The sequence below is a fragment of the Cnephaeus nilssonii genome, assembly GCF_951640355.1.
Source record: "Cnephaeus nilssonii genome assembly, chromosome: 6".
Taxonomy (NCBI): Eukaryota; Metazoa; Chordata; class Mammalia; order Chiroptera; family Vespertilionidae; genus Cnephaeus; species Cnephaeus nilssonii.
In genome coordinates, this window is record NC_137077.1 from 106,681,053 (window position 1) to 106,703,833 (window position 22,781).

General features: G+C 42.7%; 1 protein-coding gene across 6 annotated transcripts in view; it reads right to left on the reverse strand.

Moving 5' to 3' along the window:
• Positions 1–1,392: 1,392 nt before the first annotated feature.
• LOC307101373 (tubulin alpha-8 chain) overlaps positions 1,393–22,781 on the reverse strand; it is a 75,206-nt gene continuing 53,817 nt past the window's right edge. For 5 of the 6 annotated variants that reach the window (XM_079774256.1, XM_079774255.1, XM_079774253.1 and 2 more), the window contains 4 exons: positions 7,970–8,192; positions 6,427–6,575; positions 4,304–4,984; positions 1,393–1,704 (listed from right to left, as the gene is read on the reverse strand). In XM_079774256.1, the coding sequence (XP_079630382.1) occupies positions 1,411–1,704; positions 4,304–4,984; positions 6,427–6,575; positions 7,970–8,192 (1,347 nt within the window). In that variant the 3' untranslated portion in view covers positions 1,393–1,410. Of the gene's footprint in view, positions 1,705–4,303; positions 4,985–6,426; positions 6,576–7,969; positions 8,193–22,781 lie in introns of those variants that run through there. The other variant, XM_079774258.1, reaches the window with a different exon arrangement.

Sequence of the window (22,781 nt, forward strand, 5' to 3'; positions counted from 1 at the left end):
GAAATGTACAGTAAAAATTATTTAAAAGTAATAAATAGCAACAAAAGCAAACTAACCTATGAAAATGCCCTAACCGGTTTGGCTCAGTGGATAGAGCATCAGCCTGCAGACTGAAGGGTCCCAGGTCCAATTCCGGTCAAGGGCATGTACCTTGGTTGCAGGCACATCCTCAGTAGGGGGCGTGCAGAAGGCAGCTGATAGATGTTTCTAACTCTATATTCCTCTCCCTTCTTCTGTAAATCAATAAAATATATTTAAAAAAATAATAACCCATGAAAATATTCACAGCACAATTTCCTGAGATGTTTATAACATGAGGTTTAGTGGTAAACTGACTCATACTCATGCATTCTCTCCTTTGTCACCTGAGAGACTTGTGACTAATCATTCAGGCATCAGCACAAAAGGGTTATCAGGTTGAGAAGCGAATTGTTCAAGATGAGAGATAGTCAGGAACTGAGGTTTGACTGTATTCCCCCAGGCACTTCTCACCACTATTGGTTTACTTCATATCACTTAACACTATCTGAAATTATCTCATTCCTTCCTTTGTGTGATTATGCAGGCAGGAGATGTGTCTGTCTTGTTTCTCTCTAATTTGCCAGTTCTTAAATAGTGTCACTCCCTTCCTAATGCCCAAATCTTTCCTTTCCCTAGTGCTTTACCATTCCCTAACCAACAGACTGTGTTTCAAGGTGAACATAGCCTGTGGGGAAGCATGGGACTTGGTTAGAAAGTCTGTAAAGAGGAAACTCTGAAAGGTCAGAACCTCCTGGGGGAGTTGGCTGAAGGCAATCACCCCTGCCTTAATTTTTCTAAACAAGTCTGTATACACGGGAGCCCCCGGGTGTTTACTGGAATCTTTATGCTTAATCTTTAGACATCCTTGCTTAATCACTACAGATGCATATATTCTCAAGGATACTTACCTTGCTTATAGTATCTAATAGTTAATTTTAGTTCAAGCTATTATTACAATAAAAGCCTAAGGAGACAGGTGAATGGGGCTATTTGGTTTCTCTAGCCAGGCACTCCCTTAGCCCTCTCTTTCACAGAAACATGTGTCAGAGTAATCATTCATCTGTCACTCAGGGTCTGCTGGTCAGCCCTGGCAATAACCTAATCCAGAATTAAAAATCTTGATCAGACCTCACCACACGTGTAAGTGGGCTTCACCTTAACCCAGAGACAATGACTCTCATTTTCTGTAATGACACAAAGCTGCTTTTACCCAGGGGAGGATCTGATGGAGCATAGCATCCATTTTCAGCCCAGTCATCCCACATGTACTGGTGTCAGACAGAGATCAGGCTGGAGCTGGGAGTGTCATCTATGACTCTTAGAATAGTTACATGTGCTTGGAGTGGAGCAGCAAAAATAAAGAGGCACAGCCATGAGGAACATGTATATTTAAAATTCCTCCCCTTCATTTTCTTCTTCAAATGAATCAGTCCCCACTTCTTCATAATCCTTCTCTAGGGCAGCTAGGTCCTCCCTGGCTTCAGAAAATTCTCCTTCTTCCATTCCCTCTCCAACATACCAATGGACAAATGCCCGCTTGGCATACATCAGGTCAAACTTGTGGTCAAGGCGGGCCCAGGCCTCTGCAATCGCTGTGGTGTTGCTCAACATGCAGACAGCCCGCTGGACTTTGGCCAGGTCCCCTCCTGGCACCACAGTGGGTGGCTGGTAGTTGATGCCCACCTGGAGAACAGAAAAAGAGGAAGAACAACAAAAGAAGATGCAGGGTAGCCAAAGGGTGACTTGAGATGAGGCAACTTCATCACATGGTGTGGGAGTAGGACTCAGGCACAGGCATGAGAGTGGGACTACAAGTCTAGGGGTTAAAAGAGGGGGGCAGGAGGTTGGGAAGCAGGGAGGTAGAGAGAGAGGGAAATGCTGAGAAGAAAGTAAAAGTGAGTGGGATTGGGTACAGGCAAATTCAAGAAGGACTAGAGAATCTAAAGACTGATAAAGACAAAAAGGAGAACAGGGCTGGTAATAGAGATGTTTGTGGAGAGATTCAAGTAGACAAATGAGGGTAATGAATGAGATTGTTAAGGGGGAGTGTATAATACTAGTACATGTTTATCTTTAAAATGGGAATAGGTTCCCTTTTAGAGGCAAATTAATTTCTAGACTTGAAGTTATTATGAAGTTTATTCTTTCTCAAATGGTCATTTGAAGTTCCTCTTAGTTATGCTGTCAATAAATTTAGGGAAGTTTCTCTTCCAAGGGTGAAGTGTTGTTTAAAAGGTTATAGAGATATTCCAGAGCAATAAATAAAAAGATGCAAAAGGCCTGGCAATGAAGTTAGTGTTAATCAAGCCTTGTATCTCTAAGAAGTGGGACTTCTTAGAAGAAAAGCAAGGACTCCAAGCAAAGAAAGTTAGTTAAAAACTCTTGCCTGGACAAGTCTACTTCTCAATTCTGGTAGCATGGCAGGGTCCACCAACAAATCCAACTCAATCTTATGGTGGGACCACTATGCTAGAAATCTTTCTTTTCCTCACATACATATCAAACCAAAGCCAAGCCTAGGAACTGTAGAAACCTGGAAGAAATCTAAAGTGACAAACTGTGATAATACTTATGGACTGAGATTCATAGTGCCACCTGAAAAATACCTCTTCTACCCAGGCCACCATACATTAATTGCCAATCTCTTCAATTCATAGCTTTAAAATAAATACATGACTTATTGGGAGTGGCAGCAGGCTATACAGGTAAGGTGGTTAAACCATTAAATGGATTCACAAAGGTCTACCATTCCTCTTAGATAAAAGTGGTATCTTGGTGATAAAGGTGATGCTAAGACAGGAGTAAATACCAAAAATAAGAATGGGAAGGGCAATGAATATGAACTCAGCCACATTACATAATTTGCTAGATCTGGCTCTGACCAGCAAAAACTTATTGCCTAGAGCTAACTCTTTGTTTTGAACCATAGTATTCCTTGACCTAAACCAAGTGGAGACAAGCACCATTGAGAAGGATGAAAGAGGAGGAAGTTCAACAACAACTTTCCCACAGCCTTTGCTTTTCTGAAAAGCAAATCAAGTTGATGGCACTATCTTATCTTTCTGGACATGACCCCAAAGCTTCAGTTTAAAATAAAGTAGAGAATGGGAGGAGGTCTTCCTTTTGTTAATTTCCCCATCACCGTCACATCTCATTTTTTCTACCTTCTTATTAGCATGTTTTATTTTTTCCATTTGAAATAGGAAAAAAAGAAGTGCAGTTTTTGAAGAGTGTGACTGTTTTCATAAGAATAACCAGAACTGACACACAAAATAGGCAGAATCTAAAAAAAAAAAGATTATGTATGTAGCTATGAGTAGGGCAATGAGGAAGAATGTTACACAATTCCTTACTCAGCAGATCAGCTAGGTCAATTTCATAGGCCAAACAGGTCAGCCAAGAGGCTGGCACATGGTGCCTTGTTTTTGTAAGTCCCACCAAGGAAAAACTGAGATATGTTCACCACTATCTCCAGTCTGGTGCTCAGTAAACCTCTGAATTATTAAAGGCCTGGGCAGTACTAATTAATATAAATGGTGGTAGTTATTTTGCTGGTGGAATCTCTTTAAAGACCATGGAACACAGGACAAAGTGATCAACCAGTTCACATGTTCAGAGCCAGCTGCATGCCCTGCTAGTGCAACTCAAATGGTGGTTTTATCACTATTCAGTGTTTAACTAGCACTTTATCCAGGGGTCTTCCCTGGATATTCCACATCTTCACAAGAATATTTAATTTTTCACAATAAATTAGGAGAACACATCTTTTGTTAAGTGGAGGGAATTACACCTCTTTGGCAACTTTAATAATTTGGTTATCTCCATTTTCTAATATACTGTCAAATCACAACTACCTCTATTCCTTTATCCTGTTCATATCATTTGCCCACACATGTTCTTTCTAGCCTGTCCACTCCTCCCTATAAAAGAAACACCCTTTTCTGCCTGACCTGTGAGATGCTTGTAGATATTAGGGTAGGAGCTGTAGAAGTCTTCTCCTTATTTCAATAGTGCCCCTCCCATTCTTTTACTAATCCTTTATAATAAATTCCCCCCCTTACCTGTATAAATTAAATGAGTAAGTGAGTGACTGAATGAATTTAATTAATGGTACAGTTGGCTTAAGCCCCTTTTCCCATATCATTCCAATAAAGCCTGAAGTGTCCATGGAATTGTGTATCTGTCCAAGACTCTGGAGTTTATACATCCTTCTCCCCCATCCTTGGTAATCTACCTCTGCTTCTCTAGTTGTCTAACTCCTCCCTGTGCCATCAGCTCTCACCTTGAAGCCAGTGGGACACCAGTCTACAAACTGGATGGTCCTCTTGGTTTTGATGGCGGCAATAGCGACATTCACATCCTTGGGCACCACATCCCCACGGTAGAGCATGCAGCAGGCCATGTACTTGCCATGTCTTGGGTCACACTTCACCATCTGGCTATTGGGCTCAAAGCAGGAGCTGGTTATCTCAGCCACAGAGAGTTGTTCATGATAGGCTTTCTCAGCAGAGATGATGGGTGCATAGGTGACCAGTGGGAAGTGGATGCGGGGGTAGGGCACCAGATTGGTCTGGAACTCGGTGAGGTCCACATTGAGGGCCCCGTCAAAGCGGAGAGAGGCAGTGATGGAGGATACAATCTGGCTGATAAGGCGGTTGAGGTTGGTATAGGTGGGACGCTCAATGTCTAGGTTCCTGCGGCAGATGTCATAGATGGCTTCATTATCTACCATGAAAGCACAATCTGAATGTTCCAGTGTGGTGTGGGTGGTTAAGATGGAGTTATAGGGCTCAACCACTGCAGTGGAGACCTGGGGGGCTGGGTAGATAGCAAACTCTAGCTTGGACTTCTTGCCATAATCCAGGGAGAGGCGTTCCATCAGCAGAGAAGTGAAGCCAGAGCCAGTGCCCCCACCAAAACTATGGAAGATCAGGAAGCCCTGCAAGCCAGAGCAGGCATCTGTCTTGAGAGAGTAAGACATGAGAAGAAACCATGAAGACAAGTTTCTAAGAATCCCCTAATGCGGACAAAGGCAGGCAATCTTTCTGTCTGCCCCACTACATCCCTTAACATTTTTATGTGGGTGAAATCAAGCAGCCTTGAAGGAATAAGGAAACACAAAGGAGTTGGATTGACCTTGGGAGGGCTAGCTAAAATATGGGACAGCAAACCATACATGCATATGCCTCTAGGTACATGAGCATTTCAATCCAGTGGCTTTGTGGAACCAGGAATGAAAGTTTCAGAACAACAGTAGTTAATGACTATGCCCTTTGAGAGCCCCCAATTCCTCACCCACTTCCCCTGCCTTCATCATTTGATTTTATGGAAACTGCTGACCTATAGATTTCAGCCCAACCTGGGAAGGTAGCTCAGGAAACAATTTCAGAAATATAAATGGAGTCAGAGAACCTGAGTTTTAATATCAATTTGACATTTTCCAGTTGTACAAATTTAAGCAAGTTATGGAACCTCTCCAGACTTCTGTTGCTTCTTGGTTAAAGTGGGACAATAAAAAAATACATTCATATCATAAGGTTATTGTGATCATTAAGTGAAATAGCATAATATGCTGAACAAGGACTTGACATGCAGTAAGCACCCAAAGTCAGTGACTAACAGAATGAAGAGATTTCATAGATTCACAGGGTGTAATCTATGATCATTCAATCCAGTGGTTATGAACTTTTGGGGATCAGACAGTTTTGAGACTAATGACCACTATAACCCCTTTTCTAAACTGAAAGGGTGAGCACATAAAGAATTTGGCATCCTTAGCTCTCAAGAACCCTGATCGAGTTTCCCCTTTTTCATTAGGCAGACAAGGAAATGAGGGCTCAAGTAGATGTGACCACTCTACAGCTAGAGCTTTCTAGTCAAACCAACCTGGTTTAAATCCTAAATCTGCCATTTTCTAGCTGTGTGACCTGAGCCAATTTTTTTAACCACTCTGGCCCTCATTTTCTTCACTTGTAAAGTATAGGGAAGTGACCTCCTTCATATCATTATTAAGGGGATTAAATTAAGGAATATATTTAATAAACATTCATAATGGCATTTGTAAGTACTGAAATATACAACAATCACTTCCTGTCCTCTCTTCCAAGTTTAATGCTTTGTTAACTTATGCTTCCAACAAGCAAAGAATTTAGCCTTCCTTATGCCTGGAGTTTTCCCCAGACACTACCACAGAGTATCAATAAATATTAAAAAGGCATCAGCTTGTAGGGTATTCCATGAGGTTCAGGTAGAAGAAAGGGCACTATCCTTGTGAATGCTTCTTACAGAACATAAGCAGAAATTCCCAAATCTTAGGAGTTCTATCCTATAACTCTGGCCACATGCCTCTACCCATTCTGCTCAGTCTAAGCCTATCCACTTTAGCCTTCCCTTATTAACACTTACCAGCTTCCTTATGCGGTCCAGCACCAGGTCGATGCTCTCCTTGCCCACTGTGTAGTGGCCCCGGGCATAGTTGTTAGCTGCATCCTCCTTTCCTGTGATCAGCTGCTCTGGATGGAAGAGCTGGCGGTAGGTTCCTGCCCGAACCTCATCTACCAAGAGAGGGGGACCATTGGGTCTTACTATCTCCTTTCCCATTAGAATATCATATAACAGCCTTCTGAGTCCTCACTTCCCTACTGTAAAACTCTACAAAGGTGAATCCAGACAACCTTGCAACAAACATGCAAAAGGCTAAGGTCTAAAGTGGCATAGGAACTAAAAGAACCAGAAGCCAGTGACTCCAGCAGGTGATCAGAAGCCTGCTGTTCTCCTGGCTACAACTTAAAAAAGCCTTAACTTTACAAAGTTCACTGAACACTAAAGTTGATTGCCACTCCTTCCATCTACCTTGATCCCTCAAGGCTTCCCTCTTATTTTTTCTTTCATGCTGCAAAGTTATCTCAAAACTTAACCTGATTTCACTTGCATTAAAATGTTCTAGAGACAGAGAAAGATTCAGGGTGATCTTCCCATTACCTAGTCTCTCCCAGGAACAGTTCCCTATCACCTCCACCTCAAGGTGGTAATAATATATGTCAGGCATTAGAGATACTTTAGAATGAAAGGTTCTAGAGAAGCATGAGCCCTGGAAAGGCTGTCAAGAGGACTCTGCTCACCTCTAAGGGTCCACACGAAATGGGCACATAGCCAATTAGAGGCACAACTGCACCCCTTCTTCTCTTCAGGGGTCTCCTACTCCCCTAGAGAAAGCATCCATTTGCTTGGTTGCCTGTAAGGGTAATCTGCACTTTTTGTATTTGTACAAAGTTCTCAAGGGCAGAAGTACCTGGAGTCAGCTGTGCCTAGAAATTAGTGGTCAGGCCTTATAGACATTTGCCCAGACATCTTTGTGAAGCTTATTCATCCCTTGATTGTTGAGGAAATCCAGATCCAGGGAAATGGTGCTTGAATGGGTGAACTCAGGGAGAGACCTGAATCTGTTTTCTAAGATTTAAGTGAAGTTCATGCTTCTATAGCCACCTCTGGCTATAAGAAAAATGCCTGCTATTATTCCATTTTGTGTGCCAGACACTGCAAGCTTATATCAAACCCGTGAGAATAGATTGAAATTATTATAGAACCAGAAACCTTGAGAAACTGGCTATTTGGGGCCTTCCTATAATACCTCAAATCATTTGTATTTTTAAGCCTTAGTATATTGTAAACAATTTTGACAATTTAATCTGTCTCCACAGGTTTAAGCAGAGAGCATTTTATTTGCAGTTAAGTTAAACCTGTAATGGGAGAGCAAAGAATCCTGGTCCCTATTGTGAGTTCCCCAATTATGGACAATTCAAGGAGATGACAGACATCACAGGGAGCAGAAGGGCTCTAGCTGAGCCATCCCCACCTTCCAGTTGAAAATTCTGCTTCCTTAGACTCATGAACAAAGCCTCACAGTCTCATGTTGCTTTCTGTGGGGAGGGTCCTAGTCCATACTCACCTACGACAGTAGGCTCCAGGTCTACCATGACAGCCCGGGGCACATGCTTCCCATTGCCAGTCTCACTAAAAAAGGTGGTGAATGAGTCGTCGTCATTGATCTTGCTGGCCTGGGCACCAAAGGTGCCATCTGCCTGAATTCCGTGTTCCAGGCAGAAGAGTTCCCAGCAGGCATTGCCAATCTGAACTCCCGCTTGACCCACATGGACTGATATGCATTCCCTCTGTGTGGAGAGTGCAGAATCATGGTCAGAGAGCCCTAGGACCTAGCCATGTCTCTGTCCTGTATCTCTCACATCTGAGGACTTGTCTCTCCCGGCATTCACCTCACAGGATGTCTATCCCCCAGCCATGCCATCCCAGAACCAGGGTCTGAGGTCTCAGGTGACTGAGGGCCATTGCATGGGGACTAAGAATTAGCTCTTGAAAAACCACCATTTTGTGGTTTGCTCTAAAGGTTGCTTTCCGAGGTTAATTCTTTGTAGCAAGAAAAGGAAAAAGGGGGCAGCTGCACAAATGAAACAAGGGACTAATTCTAAACCATGAGACTTCTGTGCTGATGAAGGAGGTCAAAGATCAAATCAGTGATAACAGTAAAAATTACCCCTAAATTCACTACCATATACAGTGGTAGCATTCATATTTGTGCCCAGACCCCGACTTTCCTGGACAGCAGGCACACACATGCATGCACACACACAGAGTCTCAAAATATCATAGAGCAGATAAACATTCATGGAAGGAGTATACTTTGGATGTATGTATCATGGGTACAATTAGTATTCTGATCACAAACATAGGAATAAGAAAGGGTTGGTCCTTAAAGAGTCTGAACAGAAACTCTGGCACCAAAGACTCTAGGTCTGCACTGTCCACTGCAGTGGCTCCAGCCGCTGTGGCTATTGAGCACCTGAAATGCAGCTCATCCAAACTGACATGTTATAAATGTCAAACATACACTGGGTTTCAAAACTTATGAAAAAGAAGGCAAAATATCTCATTCATAATTTTATATTAATTTCATGTTAAAATCTGTTGGGTATTTTAATTCATTGTATTTTATTTTTAAATAAAGGGTTGGTACATCAGCAAGGGAAAATTGAGAGTATATAAATGAGACTCTTCCTGAACTCTGAGAAGTTAGAAAATTTCTTTGTAGCTACCACAACCTATTTCCTTGCCTATGTCTGGCCAAGTGTTAAAGCTTGGATCTTTAAAGGGTCTTACCTCTTACCTCTGTGTTACTCTGATATGAAGCTGCAATTACCTGATTGTCCTAGAACCAACAGCTTAGGAGGGTTATTTTGCGGGGAAGAAGGGGAGAATGAGTGTGTGAGTATGTGAATGTGTGTGAAAAGAAACCAACCATGGGGTTTTTCTGGGAGAAGGGCTTCATTTCCCTTATCACAACCCACTCACTTGTGGGGAAGCAGTGACCAGTAAAAGATGACTCTGTGCCTATGACTCCCGCCAGAGCCCAGCAGGAAATCATGTGCCTGATCTGTAAGTTTCTATTCTTATCCATGACCCTACCTAGTATTTTCCATCTCTGGGTAACCCAAGCCAGACACAGAGCCTCCAGAGCATGTGGCTGGGCATGGAAACACATTGCGTACAGGTCAGAGTATAGGACTCCTGGAAACTTGGAATTTCTCCAGAGATGGGAGCAGAGCATCTACTCTGAGTAACATCTCAAAGTGTCAGAGATTATCAGGACCCATTGCTCCCTAATTAAATTTTCCAACTAAACACCAACTCTACACATGTCTCTTGCCTTTGGGGAGGCTAGAGTACAGGTATTCACAGCAGCCAATAGATAACACAGCCAAGCTGGGACTACAACCCGTCTGCTTTTCCATGACCCTGGTGTCCAGGGTAAGGCTTCACTAACAAAGTTTCCCACACTCCTGGGTTTGAATCTTGTTGTATTAATTATTTGCTATGTTGTGTGACCTTGGCTGAGTTACTTAACCTCCCCTTGTCTGAAAATAATGTTAGCCATGGTTATTGTTGTCATCTTTACCAACATCAATATCATTATTCCACCTTATAACTTTATTTTCTACCTGGAAGAAATACAAGTAGAAAATTGGAGACTTCAGGTCCCCATTCCACTCACTTTTATTGGTAAGTCTAATTTTTGCCTTCATATTAGGACTCAATTCTGGCCTAAGAACAGCAGTGTACCACAACCCAGGAACTAACCACAACCAGCACATAATCGTCCAAACTACATTTTCACATCCAGCATGCAGCCGTGGCTTCCTAAGGAGGTATCTAAAGCTGAGGGGATGTTGGAAAAGCCTAAAAGAAGCCTCATTCTTCATTCTAGGTGACCACATCCTCTGTGGTCCTGACCCTCCTCTTACGGAGCCTTGACCCCTCACCATCATCACACTCCAATCATCCTCCAGGCCTGCCTGTGCAGTTGCTTAGTCTCTGGTCAGTCCTCCCTTCTGAACTCTCTGGGCCATTTTGACAAGATGCAGGGATACTTAAAGAAGGTGAAAGGTCATAAGGGAAAGAGTGAAAAGTTCTTAGGGACTTGAAAACCACAAACATAGTGATATTAATGTTCTGGTCTCTTTTGATACACCCTTTAGTCTTATACTAATAAATATGCCAGTTGTCACTGACAAAATATCTCTCTCTCTCTCTCTCTCTCTCTCTCTCTCTCTCTCTCACACACACACACACACACACACACACACACACACACACACACACGTCAGTTAATCAATGTAGAAGGAATAATATTAAGAAATATTGCCAGGCCCTGGCTGGACAGCTCAGTTGGTTAAAGCATTGACACAATATGCCAAGATTGTGGGTTCGATTCCCAGTCAGGGCACATACAAGAAGCAACCAATGAATGCATAAATGAGTAGAGCAGCCCAATTGGTATGGCTCAATGGTTGAACATTGAACCATGAACCTAGAAGTCACGGTTCAATTCCAGGTCAGGGCACATGCCTGGGTTTCAGGCTCAATCCCCAGTAGGGGACATGCAGGAGGCAGCCAAACGATGATTCTCTCTCATCATTGATGTTTCTATCCTTCTCCCTTCCTCTCTATGAAATCGAGAAAAACATATCTTTTAAAAGTGGAACAACAAACCAATGTTTCTCTCTCCCTTTCTCTCTCTCTAAAATCAATCAGTAAACAAAAATTTTTAAATTAAAAAAAAATATTGCCATATTACAAATGTTTCTAATTACATAATTGATTTGAACAAGGATGCCAACACCATGAAGTGAAAGGTTGATGGGGAGCTGGATATTCGTAGTGCTAAAGAATCACTTTTACTTATAGGTCACAAGGGGTAAAAGAAACCACAATGGTCACCAGCCTAGTGCTGGGGTCAATATTAACACTACTAATAATGAGAAAACTAAACATGAAGTAACTCTTGAGGTGATACAACATGAAAAACACAGCACCTCCCACAAGTAATTCTTGTCAGAAATACTCAGTCTTTAATCCATTAAACCCTTGGATTTAGCTTCCATTTAATAGAAAATACAAGAATCAGAGCCATAAGTGACATTATGAGAAAACAATAAAATTAATCCAGAAGGTGGGACATTCTACATGGCAATTGATCCAATCTTTTTAATTCAGAAAAATAAAGGTGATATCAAAAGAAACTTATGAAGCAAAATATCTATATCTACATGTATACAACCTTTGAATTCTGGTTTGAACAAATCAAAATATTTGGGAGACAAATAGAGAAATTGATTAATTTTGTTAAGCATGACAATGAAAATACAGTTAAGTAAAATGTCCTTATTTTTTCGAGTCATTTTTTAAGCATTTGAGGTAAAATGTCATGATATCTATATTTTACTTTAAAATACTTCACAACAAACACAGCAGGTAAATATAGCAGAAATATAATTATTATTAAATATAGATAATATATGGGTGGCATTATACTACTATATTTTTCTGAAGTTTTCAAATTTTTCAAAAAGAAAAACATTAAAGAAAGGAAATAGAGGAGGAGCAGGGGTAGGGATCCTACTCATCATAATTACCTTATGCTTAAGGTTCTTCCTGTCCCATTTCACTTAGTCATTTATTCAAAAAACATTTGCCAGGGCAAATAAGAATTTTAAAGTTACACAAAGAAATCACAAATGACATTAAAACTTCCATGAGCCTGCATAGAGCACTAAGATCAGAGCACCTGCCCAGCATTCCAACTCGACACACACAAGGAGCAGTCCAAAGCTCCTCCATGTCGCTCCTCCAGCTCAGGCACTGGGCTAGCCCTATCCAATCACTTAACCTCAACACCCTCACCATCCTCCTGTTACAGAGGATATATGACATCTTATGCTAACCAACAAAATAAACTTCTTGATTAAATAACATATAATGAACAATGCTTCTTCCCAAATTAGGGAATAAGATGTATGCCTTAAAACAAAGGCCCGGTTTGTCTTATATCGCTAACAGCATTTTAAGCATATTACAGGAATTAGCCTCAGTGAAGGAGGCTGATTCCAGCAACCGGACATTCTGGCTCCAGGAGACTTAGTGACTCTCAACCATAAAAACTGAACCTCCACTTGACCAGTTTCAATATAATTGGAATGGACTGTGCTGACTTAAGGGTAGAGAACTTTCAACCCCCCTTCCCCGTTTCTTTGTTCTGCTTTCCCTCTCCCTCCTGATAAAAATCCCTGCCTGCACTAAGATGTTAAGATGGGCTTTGGGATGAGAGTACCCCATCTTCTCAGATGGCCAGCACTTGAATAAACTACTTTCCTTCTCATAAGCACCTGTCTCATGAATTTGGCTTTCCTTGTGGCAAGCAGCCAAACCTGCATTCAGTTATACTCCTGCCTGGAAGTTCTACAGAGATAAGCACAGAGTAGACCCAAAGCTGGTGACTTTGGGAGGCAAGATGTCATGACCAAGGAAGGTCATCCATCTTCCATAACCGGGAACATTGTGTTAGTTCAGAATGGTTGGGATACCTGTGCTGGACTGGCCTCCTGGGTCACTGAATATGATTCCTTCCCCATCATTTTACAGATGAAGGAGCCAAGGCTCAGAAAGGCAAAGAAACAGATTCAAGATTTTACAACTCTGCAACAAAAGAGCCTGAACTGGAATCCAGGTCTTCTGATCTTGGCCTGAGTTCTTCACTTTATACTTCCTGCCTCACCCATACTCTGAACTTCCAGGGCCCTGGGCTGTGCTCACGCCTACATCAATGCAAGGCCAAACCTGTATGGCAAAACTTCAAACAAGAAAAAGTTCCACAGAGAGAAACTGAGTGGCTTATGATAGTGCCTATTTGAAAATGAGTCATCCTTCTCTAATAGAAATAGAAATCTGTTTCTCAGGATGGGGGGAGGGGGTGCAGAGAGTAAGCTGACCCAGCAGAGGATATGTAAGTCATACGTTTGCTCATATTTCAGATTCTCCTCTCTAACCAATCAGAGCTCCTGCTTTCTCTCTTACACTATTTCTGTCTCTCAATTCTATTTTTAATCTGGGCTTGTAGAGCTTAGACCAGAAAAGTGAACAAGCAACTATTAAATGGTGTGATAAATGCAATGATAGGGGAGCTGGAATCTTGGGACTTTGTGAAGTGTGTGCTGCTGGTGCCTTTTTGTCCAGCAATGCAGGGGCTGAAGATGGGAAGATAGAGAGACCCTAATAGAGGAGTTCCTTTCCTCAAGAAAACAGAGACATTCCTCCCACAGACCTAGTGCTGGGATAACTATGAAAGTTACCTACTTTGTCATTCCTACAACAAATATTTATTGTGCTATGATATACAAAATGGTATTGAAAAGTACTGAGCTAATTCCTATTCATCCTCCAGGTCTCTCATTAAAAGCCACTTTCTACAGGAAATCTGGAAAACCACAAACCAACATAGGAGCCCTACTATGTGCTCCCACAAGTCCTTTCTTCCCTATCATTGCATTTATCACACCATTTAATAGTTGTTTGTTCAATTTTCTGAATTCCCTAGTAAAGGGAGTAAATTCTGTGAGGGCAAGGAACCCTTGTTTACTCACTGAATCTCCAGCATTGACCACAGTGCTTGAACATAGCAGGTGGTCAATAAACATATGGATGGTTAGTATGAAAACCCTGCCCTAAGGGGGCTCACATCTATTTAACAAGGAGGAGAGTGGCCAGTGCTTATGAGGCAATGGGAATTCAAAAAAGAAAGAAACAATTTCTGGCTTGGTTTCTTGGAGAAGGAATATTTGCAAAGACCTTGACAAACATGACCATTTTAGTTAAATTTAGGAGCAGTATGAACAAGAAGCAGGAAAAGTTAGGGCAGGTCTCACAAATTGCTGTTTGAGGCATAAGCTCATGAAGGGCAGAGCAGATGCTACATCTGTGCTACCTACGACCATTCTCCACAGGAAAAGGGGCCTATATTTTGTAGAACATCAAAAAAAGAAACTCAACAACCTTTATAATTGTACTGCAAGAAACCTTTCCCTATGTCAATCTTATATTATTTCTATTTTAATACTAGTTATTTCCTTTTGCTTTCTCTTCAAAGGACTAAGGTCAGCTAATCACAGTCCTCTATAGAAGGAGGCTTTGTAGATTTAATAATCATTTTTAAAGTATCACAAAACAGTAAAATTGGCACATTATCTAGGAAAGGAACTGACACAGGACAATACTATATGCCATGTGAAAACCTGAGACGAGTCCGCATATCTTTGACCACCTGTGTGGCTTTCAGGAAGCATATTATTACAGCAAATTATTTCTAGTTGTCAGACTGGGATAATAAATCACCTAAACTTTAGGGTCTAGGTCAGAGATGGCAAGTAAAACATAGCTCCAACAGAGGGATAATTAAAGTGAGAACAAATGTGACTCATTAAAAATTATTTGAATTATTTCTGCTCAAAACCCTTCAATTACAACCCTTGGGAATTAATCAGAACAAAGAATAGATAGCAAATCAGAAACAGCCACAACAAGGAGTCAGCCTAAATTCACATCAGTTGAGTGAAGGTAGCTCTGCAGTTACAGCAGTAGTAGGGATGATATAGACCAACATTAGGAATGGCAGGGGTAAGTAGACTCCCTGCAGGAGACCCAGTGATGTCAAAAGTCACTTGAGCTTTAACTGACATTGGGTACAAGTGTAGGAGATATTAAGGAGTGTGAATCTGATTTACACAGTGCTCACTTTGTTTCCCCATTCTCTTCCATAGCTCATTATCTGGGAGAAATTCTAACGGGAAGACACTGACAGGGGAAATGTCAAGGCTGCAGATAGGTGGCCAAAGAGAAAAGGAGCAGTTTGTCTACTTCCTCCCCCAACAGTGCCACATACTCCTACTCCTCCCCTACCACTGGCCCTATATTCAACAGTTATTTGCTCCTTGAAAATTATTTTTAACTTTCATCTCCCTTTCAAGGTCACCAGGAGCCCCCTCCAAAAGGACCCTCAACATTAGCATCACCTCCCTGGTATCTTCCTATGAAAATGTACCCATGGCCTGAAAGAGCTCTGCTTATCAGGCTCCTCCACTGCTCAGAGGCATGTAGCCAGTGAAATCTATAAGAACCTGTGTCATAGTAATATATAGAAATGTTTAAAAATTATTTAAAAATGCCAAATATAATATATATATTAGAGGCCCGGTGCACAAAATTTGTGCATGGGGGGTGGTGTCCTCAGTCCAGCCTGCACCCTCTACAATCTGGGACCCCTTGAGATGTCTGACTGCCCGTTTAGGCCTGATCCCACCGGGCATCCTTCTCACAATCCAGGACTGCTGGCCCCCAACTGATTGTCTGCCTACCTGCCTGATTGTCTCTAACCACTTCTGCCTGCCAGCCAGATCACCCCATAACCACTCCCCTGCCAGCCTGATTGCCCCTAACTGCCCTCCCCTGCAGGCCTGGTCGCCCCCACTTGCCCTCCCCTGCTGGCCCAGTCACCCCTAACTGCCCTCCCTTGCCAGCCTGGTCACCCCCAACTGCCCTCCCTTGCCAGCCTAGTCATCCATAACTGCCCTCCCCTGCTGGCCTGGTCAGTGCCAACTGCCCTCCCCTCCTGGCCAGGTCACCTCTAACTGACCTTCCTTGCCAGCCTCGTCACCCCCAACTGCCCTCCCCTATAGGCCTGGTCCCTCCCACTGCCATCCCCTGCAGGCCTTGTCACCCCAAACTGCCCTCCCCTCCAGGCCTGGTCCCCCCTAACTGCCCTCCCCTGCAGGCCTGACCCCCTCCAACTTCCCTCCCTTGAGGGCCTGGTCACCCCTAACTGCCCTCCCCTGCTGGCCCGGTCACCCCTAACTGCCCTCCCCTGCAGGCCTGGTCCCCCCCAACTTCCTTCCCCTGCAGGCCTGGTCCCCCACAACTGCCCTCCCCTGCAGGCCTGGGTCCCCCACAACTGCCCTCCTCTGCCAGTGGTCATCTTGTGTCCACATAGGGGCAGCCATCTTTGACCACATGGGGGCAGTTATCTTGTGTGTTGGAGTTATGGTCACTTTGCATATTACCTGCCCTTCGGTCCTGCTTGTGTAGAGTAGCCTCTTTGTTAGCAACTACTTCAATGTCCCATACCTGCACGGTTAAAGTTTATCTCAAGGGACACCTTAGATCAATGGTTCTCAACCTTCCTAATGCCGCGACCCTTTAATACAGTTCCTCATGTTATGGTGACCCCCAACCATAAAATTATTTTCGTTGCTACTTCATAACTGTAATTTTGCTACTGTTATTAATCGTAATGTAAATATCTGTGTTTTCTGATGGTCTCAGGCAACCTTGTTAGCGGTTCTCAACCTGTGGGTTGCAACAACATGAAGAACTGTATTAAAGGGTTGCGGCATTAGAAAGGTTGTGGTCTAGGTTTATAGATGTATCATTTAAAAAGAGGTTTTGTGAGTGGGAAAAGTCAGTAAAAAATATTTACCCATCAAGACAATGCTGCCACCAAAACCAGAAAAAGATAACACAATGAAAGAGAATTATAGGTCAATACCCTTCATGAACATAGATGCCAAAATCCTCAACAAAAATCTATCAAATTGAATCTAGCATTACAACAGAAAGATCATACACCATAACTGAGTAGGATTTATCCCGGGGATGTGAAGATGGTACAATATCCTCAAATTAATAAACATGATACATCGAATAAACAAAATGAGAGATAAAAATCACAGTCATATCAATTGATGCAGAAAAAGCATTTGAAAAAATCCAACACCCTTTCTTGATAAAAACCCTCAGGAAAATGAGAATAGAGGGATTATACCTCAACATAATAAAAGCCTTATATGACAAACATACAGCCAACATCATAATCAATGAGCAAAAACTAAAACCATTTCCCCTAAGAACAGGAATGAGACAGGGATGCCCACTTTCACCATCCTTTTCAACATACTACTGGAAGTGCTAGCCATAGCAATTAGACAATAAGAAGAAATAAAAGGTATCCAAATTGGAAAAGAAGAAGTAAAACTGTCATTATTCAAAGATGACATGATACTGTACAGAGAAAACCCTGAAGACTCTATCAAAAATTATTAGACTTAATAAATGAATTTGGCAATGTAGCAGAATACAAAATTAACGCCAAGAAATCTAGGGCATTTTTATACACCAAAAGTGAACTTACAGAAAGAGAGATTTTTAAAAATATCCTATTTATCATCGCACCAAAAAAAATTAAAATACCTAGGAATAAACTTAACTAAGGAGGTAAAAGACTCATACTCAGAAAACTACAGGACATTGAAAAAAGAGATAGAGGAAAACATAAACAGCTGGAAGAACATACCGTGTTCATGGTTTGGTAGAATCAACATCATTAAATGTCCATACTATCTAAAGCAGTCTATGGATTCAATGTACTGCCCATTAAAATACCAATGGCATATTTCACAGACTTAGAACAAACGCTCCAAAAATTCATCTGGAATAAAAAAAGACCCTGAATAGCTGCAGCAATCTTGAGAAAGAAGAACAAAATAGGAAGGTTTGCAATACCAGCTATCAAGCTGTATTACAAAGGCACTGTTCTCAAAACTGCCTGGTACTGGCACAAGAACAAACATATAGACTAATGGAATAGAATAGAGACCCCAGAAATTGACCCAAACCATTATGCTCAATTAGTATTTGACAAAGGTGGCAAGAACATACAATGGAGTCAAGACAGTCTCTTCAATAAATGGTGTTGGGAAAATTGGACAGATATATGCCAAAAAATGAACTAGACTACCAAATTATACCATACACAAAAATAAACTCAAAATGGATAAAAGACTTAAACATAAGATTAGAAACCATAAAAATCTTAGAGGAATCTACAGGGAGCAAAATCTCAGACATATGCCGAAGCAATATTTTCACCAATACAGCTCCTAGGGCAATGGAAACTAAAGAGAAAATAAACAAATGGGACTACATCAAAATAAAAAGCTTCTGCACAGTAAAATAAACCATCAACAAAACAACAAGAAAGCCCACTGCATGGGAGAACATATTTTCCAATGTTATAAGGGTTTAATCTCCAATATTTACAGAGAACTCATACAACTTAACAAAAGGAAGATAAACAACCCAATAAAAAAATGGGCAACGGACCTAAATAGATACTTTTCAAAAGAGGACATAAGGAAGGCCAAGAGACATATGAAAACATGTTCAAAGTCACTAATCATCCGAGAGATGCAAATCAAAATGACAATGCAGTACCATCTCACACCTGTCAGAATGGCTATCATCAACAAATGAATAAAATGACAAGTGCTGGTGAGGATGCAGAGAAAAGGGAACCCTCATGCACTGCTGGTGGGAATGCAGACTGGTGCAGCCACTGTGGAGAACAGTATGGAGTTTCCTCAAAAAACTAAAAATGGAACTTCCATTGACCCAGTAATCCCACTCCTGGGAATATATCCCAAGAAACTAGAAACACTAATCAGAAAGGATATATGCACCCCTATGTTCATAACAGTATAATTTACCATAGCTAAGATTTGGAAACAGCCTAAGTGCCCATCAGCAGATGAGTGGATTAGAAAACTGTGGTACATCTACACAATGGAATACTATGCTGCGGTAAAAAAGGAATTCTTACCATTTGCAACAGCACAAATGGAACTGGAGAGCATTATACTAAGCTAAATAAGCCAGTCAGAGAAAAATAAATATCACATGATCTCACTCATTTGTGGAATATAATGAACATAAACTGATGAACAAAAACAGATCTAGAGACAGAGAAGCATTGATCAGACCGTCAAACCTCAGAGGGAAGGTAGGGGAGGGTGGGGGTAAGGGGGAGAGATCAACCAAAGGACTTGTATGCATGCATATAAGCCTAACCAATGGGCACAGACACCAGGGGGATGAGGGCATGAGTGGGGGTGAGGGGGCAATGAGGGAATAAGGACACATACATAATACCTTAACAATAAAGAAAAAAAAAAAAGACAATGCTGCCCATGCAATTGAATATTCTAAATAGAACCTACTATATAAAAATCAATGTTTCAAAATAAATAAAAGATATATTCTCTTTTCAAAATATTCAAACATAGTTTTTAAACATGGAAATTCTTTAGCACATTTAGATAAAGTTTTACTGTTTAAATTTTTTATTTTCCAGGTGTTTTCAGAAACTTGCCTATTGAATACAATCAAAGTTTGCTCAGAGGGCTAGATTATGATCCTTGGCTCCCCTGAAAGCCTACTTTAGGCTCCATTTTGAGAGTCACTATGATGGTCAGGTAAAAATTAAAATATGTAAAAGGAAGCACTTTGAAAATTCTAAAGCACTAGCTAATGCTAGATATTATAAATATTAAATATAAAATCTTGAGCATGGTGCCTATTTGCTTCAAAATAATGGGGAGAGAAAGGACGATAAATGAAGCAATACTTATAAGTAGGTAATATTTGAAATTGGATGGTTCATTACACCATTTTCCTCTTTTCAATATGTTTGAAATATTGTGTAATAAAAAGTTTAAAAGCAAACACTTGCAAATCTGAACCATAATCCTTCTTCATATTGTAGGTGAGAAAAAACAGTCCAGAGAAGTTAAGTGACCTTCTTGAAACCAAACAGAGCCAGAAGCCAAAATTCTGAACTCCCAGTCTGGGTTCCTTCTATGGTTCCACATATGGGGCCTCAGGCAGAGATGGATTCCTCTAGCCACTTTCCTGAATATCCCTGAGTCCTTAAGTCTCTCAGGTGTATCCAGGAGCATGCTCAGAGCGGTAGGGTGCTGGACAGATCTGGAGCTAGAAACAGCAGAGCTGGGGCCAGAGCCAGAAGGCTCTGGGCACTTTCCAAGTTGAGCAGAGGCCAGGTGAAGTGGGGAAGTTATCCCCTGGCCTGCTTTGTCACTAACACCTGAATCAAGAGTGCCAGAGAACCTGATCTTGGTCTCAGAGACGTGTTTATTCTGTCCTCCTCCACAACCCAACTTTTTCAAACTACCTCCCTACTGCTAAAATACCACAACTCTGGACCAGGAGATTCTGGGTTTCCAGGTGGTCATAGAAGTGGATTGGAGGTGGCTATTACCCACCCCAATTGTCGGGGGGAGGGGAGAGATTCTAGAGGGTGGAACTAGAAATGTGGAGAGGCCTCCTCCCCAGCAAGTAAGATACACAACTATGAAAGGAGACAGATGAAGTGTGGGGACAAGGCCTGTGCTAAGCCCCCTAAGCCAGGTAGAAAACAAAACAAGAAGTCTGAGGTTCCCTGGTGAGCCGGAGAGAGCTATCTGTGTGCCAAAGTCCTTCTGATTGATTGCTAGAAAAACTGGGGAGTTGGCGTGGGTTCCAAGTGCTGCGAAGCTGAGCAAGCTCAAATTATAAGTGGCCCAAACCCAAGCCAGATCGTGGGGACAAGAAAGGAGAAATACCCCAAGTTTGGAGTGACTGTGATGCACTAAGTCCCCTGTCACATTCTGGGACAATGACACTCGTGGTTGGGTGGGTGTAGTGAGCTGACTGCGCCCACTCCCCCAACCACAGGCCCACCCACCTGGAATCTTGGACTGCCCCTTCCCCCCTCATTCTGGCCCCTGAGCTGTCCATTTGGGGCTCCCTCAGAATTTCCCGTCCTGTATTGGGCTCCCTATGTACTCCCCCACTTCTCTCATGTGCACAAAGCTCTATTGGTCCCACCACCCTGAATTGACACCCCCCAGGAGACTCTGAACTCTACTGATCCAAAGTTATGGATCCGATAGCCCCCACATAGATGTGGCCCTAGGCTGGGTGCCTGCCCCTCCCCAGCCCCTGCGCTGCAGGCTCACCATCTCAGCTGAGCACTTCTGCTCGCCTCCCAGCTGGCCTGCTCACCCCAACTGCTCCAGATACAGCCTTGTCCGCTGTTGTGATACACTGGGCAGGAGGGGGCTGGGGATAGGCTTGCTTATCCAGCAGCTGCTCTACCGCATCACAGTGCCCAGGAGGGGAGGAACCCAGGCAGGTCACAGTGGCTCCTCCCCGCCCCCGCCCTCCCTCCACCCCCCCCCCCCACACACACATACGCACACGTACCCCCCTCCTCTCCCCTCCCACGAGGCCCCACCCAGCCTCTCCAAGCAGCTTGTGCCCGCTGGGCGCTCTGGGAACTGCGCTATTGGATTCCCTGCTGCTGAGCAAGGGAGCAGTCCTATTACTAAAGAGCACTCCTCCATAATGGGATATAGGCAATTATTATTCAAGCTTCTTAGGAAAGGAATGTGAAAACTCACTTCCCAAACTTTCATTCTCTTCCTGTTGCCACCAGGAAGGGCTGGCCCAGGCAGGAAAGGCACCTAGTTGAGGGCGTTCGCCCTCAAACCAGGCGAGTAGAGAAATGATGGAGATGATTGAGAGCTCACTAATGAGGAGCAGGCTCCATGCTCAGCTCTGCTGCTGCTGCTGCTCAGGAGGGCTTGAGCAAGTTGCTACACCTCTACTCTGGAAACCTATTTCTACCCACATCAAGGTCTACCTGGTCACTGGAGAATTAAATGAGATAACATCTATAATAATAAAAGCGTAATATGCTAATTAGACCGGACCGTTCCTCTGGATGTCCTTCCAGAAGACCTTCCGGATGAAGCTGGGGCTGCAAAGGAAGACCCGGTCCTCGTTGCCTGCCGGCAGCCAGAGGGAAGTCTGGGTCCTGGGTGCCAGAGGAAGGCCCAGGTCTCAGGTGCCAGAGGGAAGCCAGTGCTGACAGCTGGGGGAAGGAAGGCCTACTTGTCCATGAATTTCGTGCAACAGGCCTCTAGTACTTTGTAAAGCAGGTACTCAATACTTTAGTTGTTCCTGTTTCTACCATTCTATCAGGGTACATCACCCCACCACCACCACCATTATTTTCAAATCTGTTTCTTAATCCATTTATCATCACTCCCTCTTCCTACTTTTACACCCTGAAAGTATAGAATGATACCAGGGGTCCAGCTGCCTCTTTGCCTAGTAAAAGGAGTATCTCCCCTGGTCACAAATTACACTAAATAGCAAGGGATTTCCCCTACCCTCCCTCTAGTTGAGAGGGGTGGGAGAACAAGATCTGGCCTGGGTAAGAGCCCCTCTGTTTACACTTGTAATTTTGACCACTGTATTAAACCTCCCTCTACTTTCCCTCTCCTTCCCCTAGCTTAGTCGTGGGGTGAATGATTATCAGTCCTTGGTCTCACTGCAAAATTGACCACCAATGTGTGCTGATATGTGTGACCCAGCTCCTATTTTCTCTCCCAACTTTATCAGGCACCTGACCACCAACCACCAAGTCACTCCAGGCAAATCTGTGGCTTTTCTGCAAGATACTA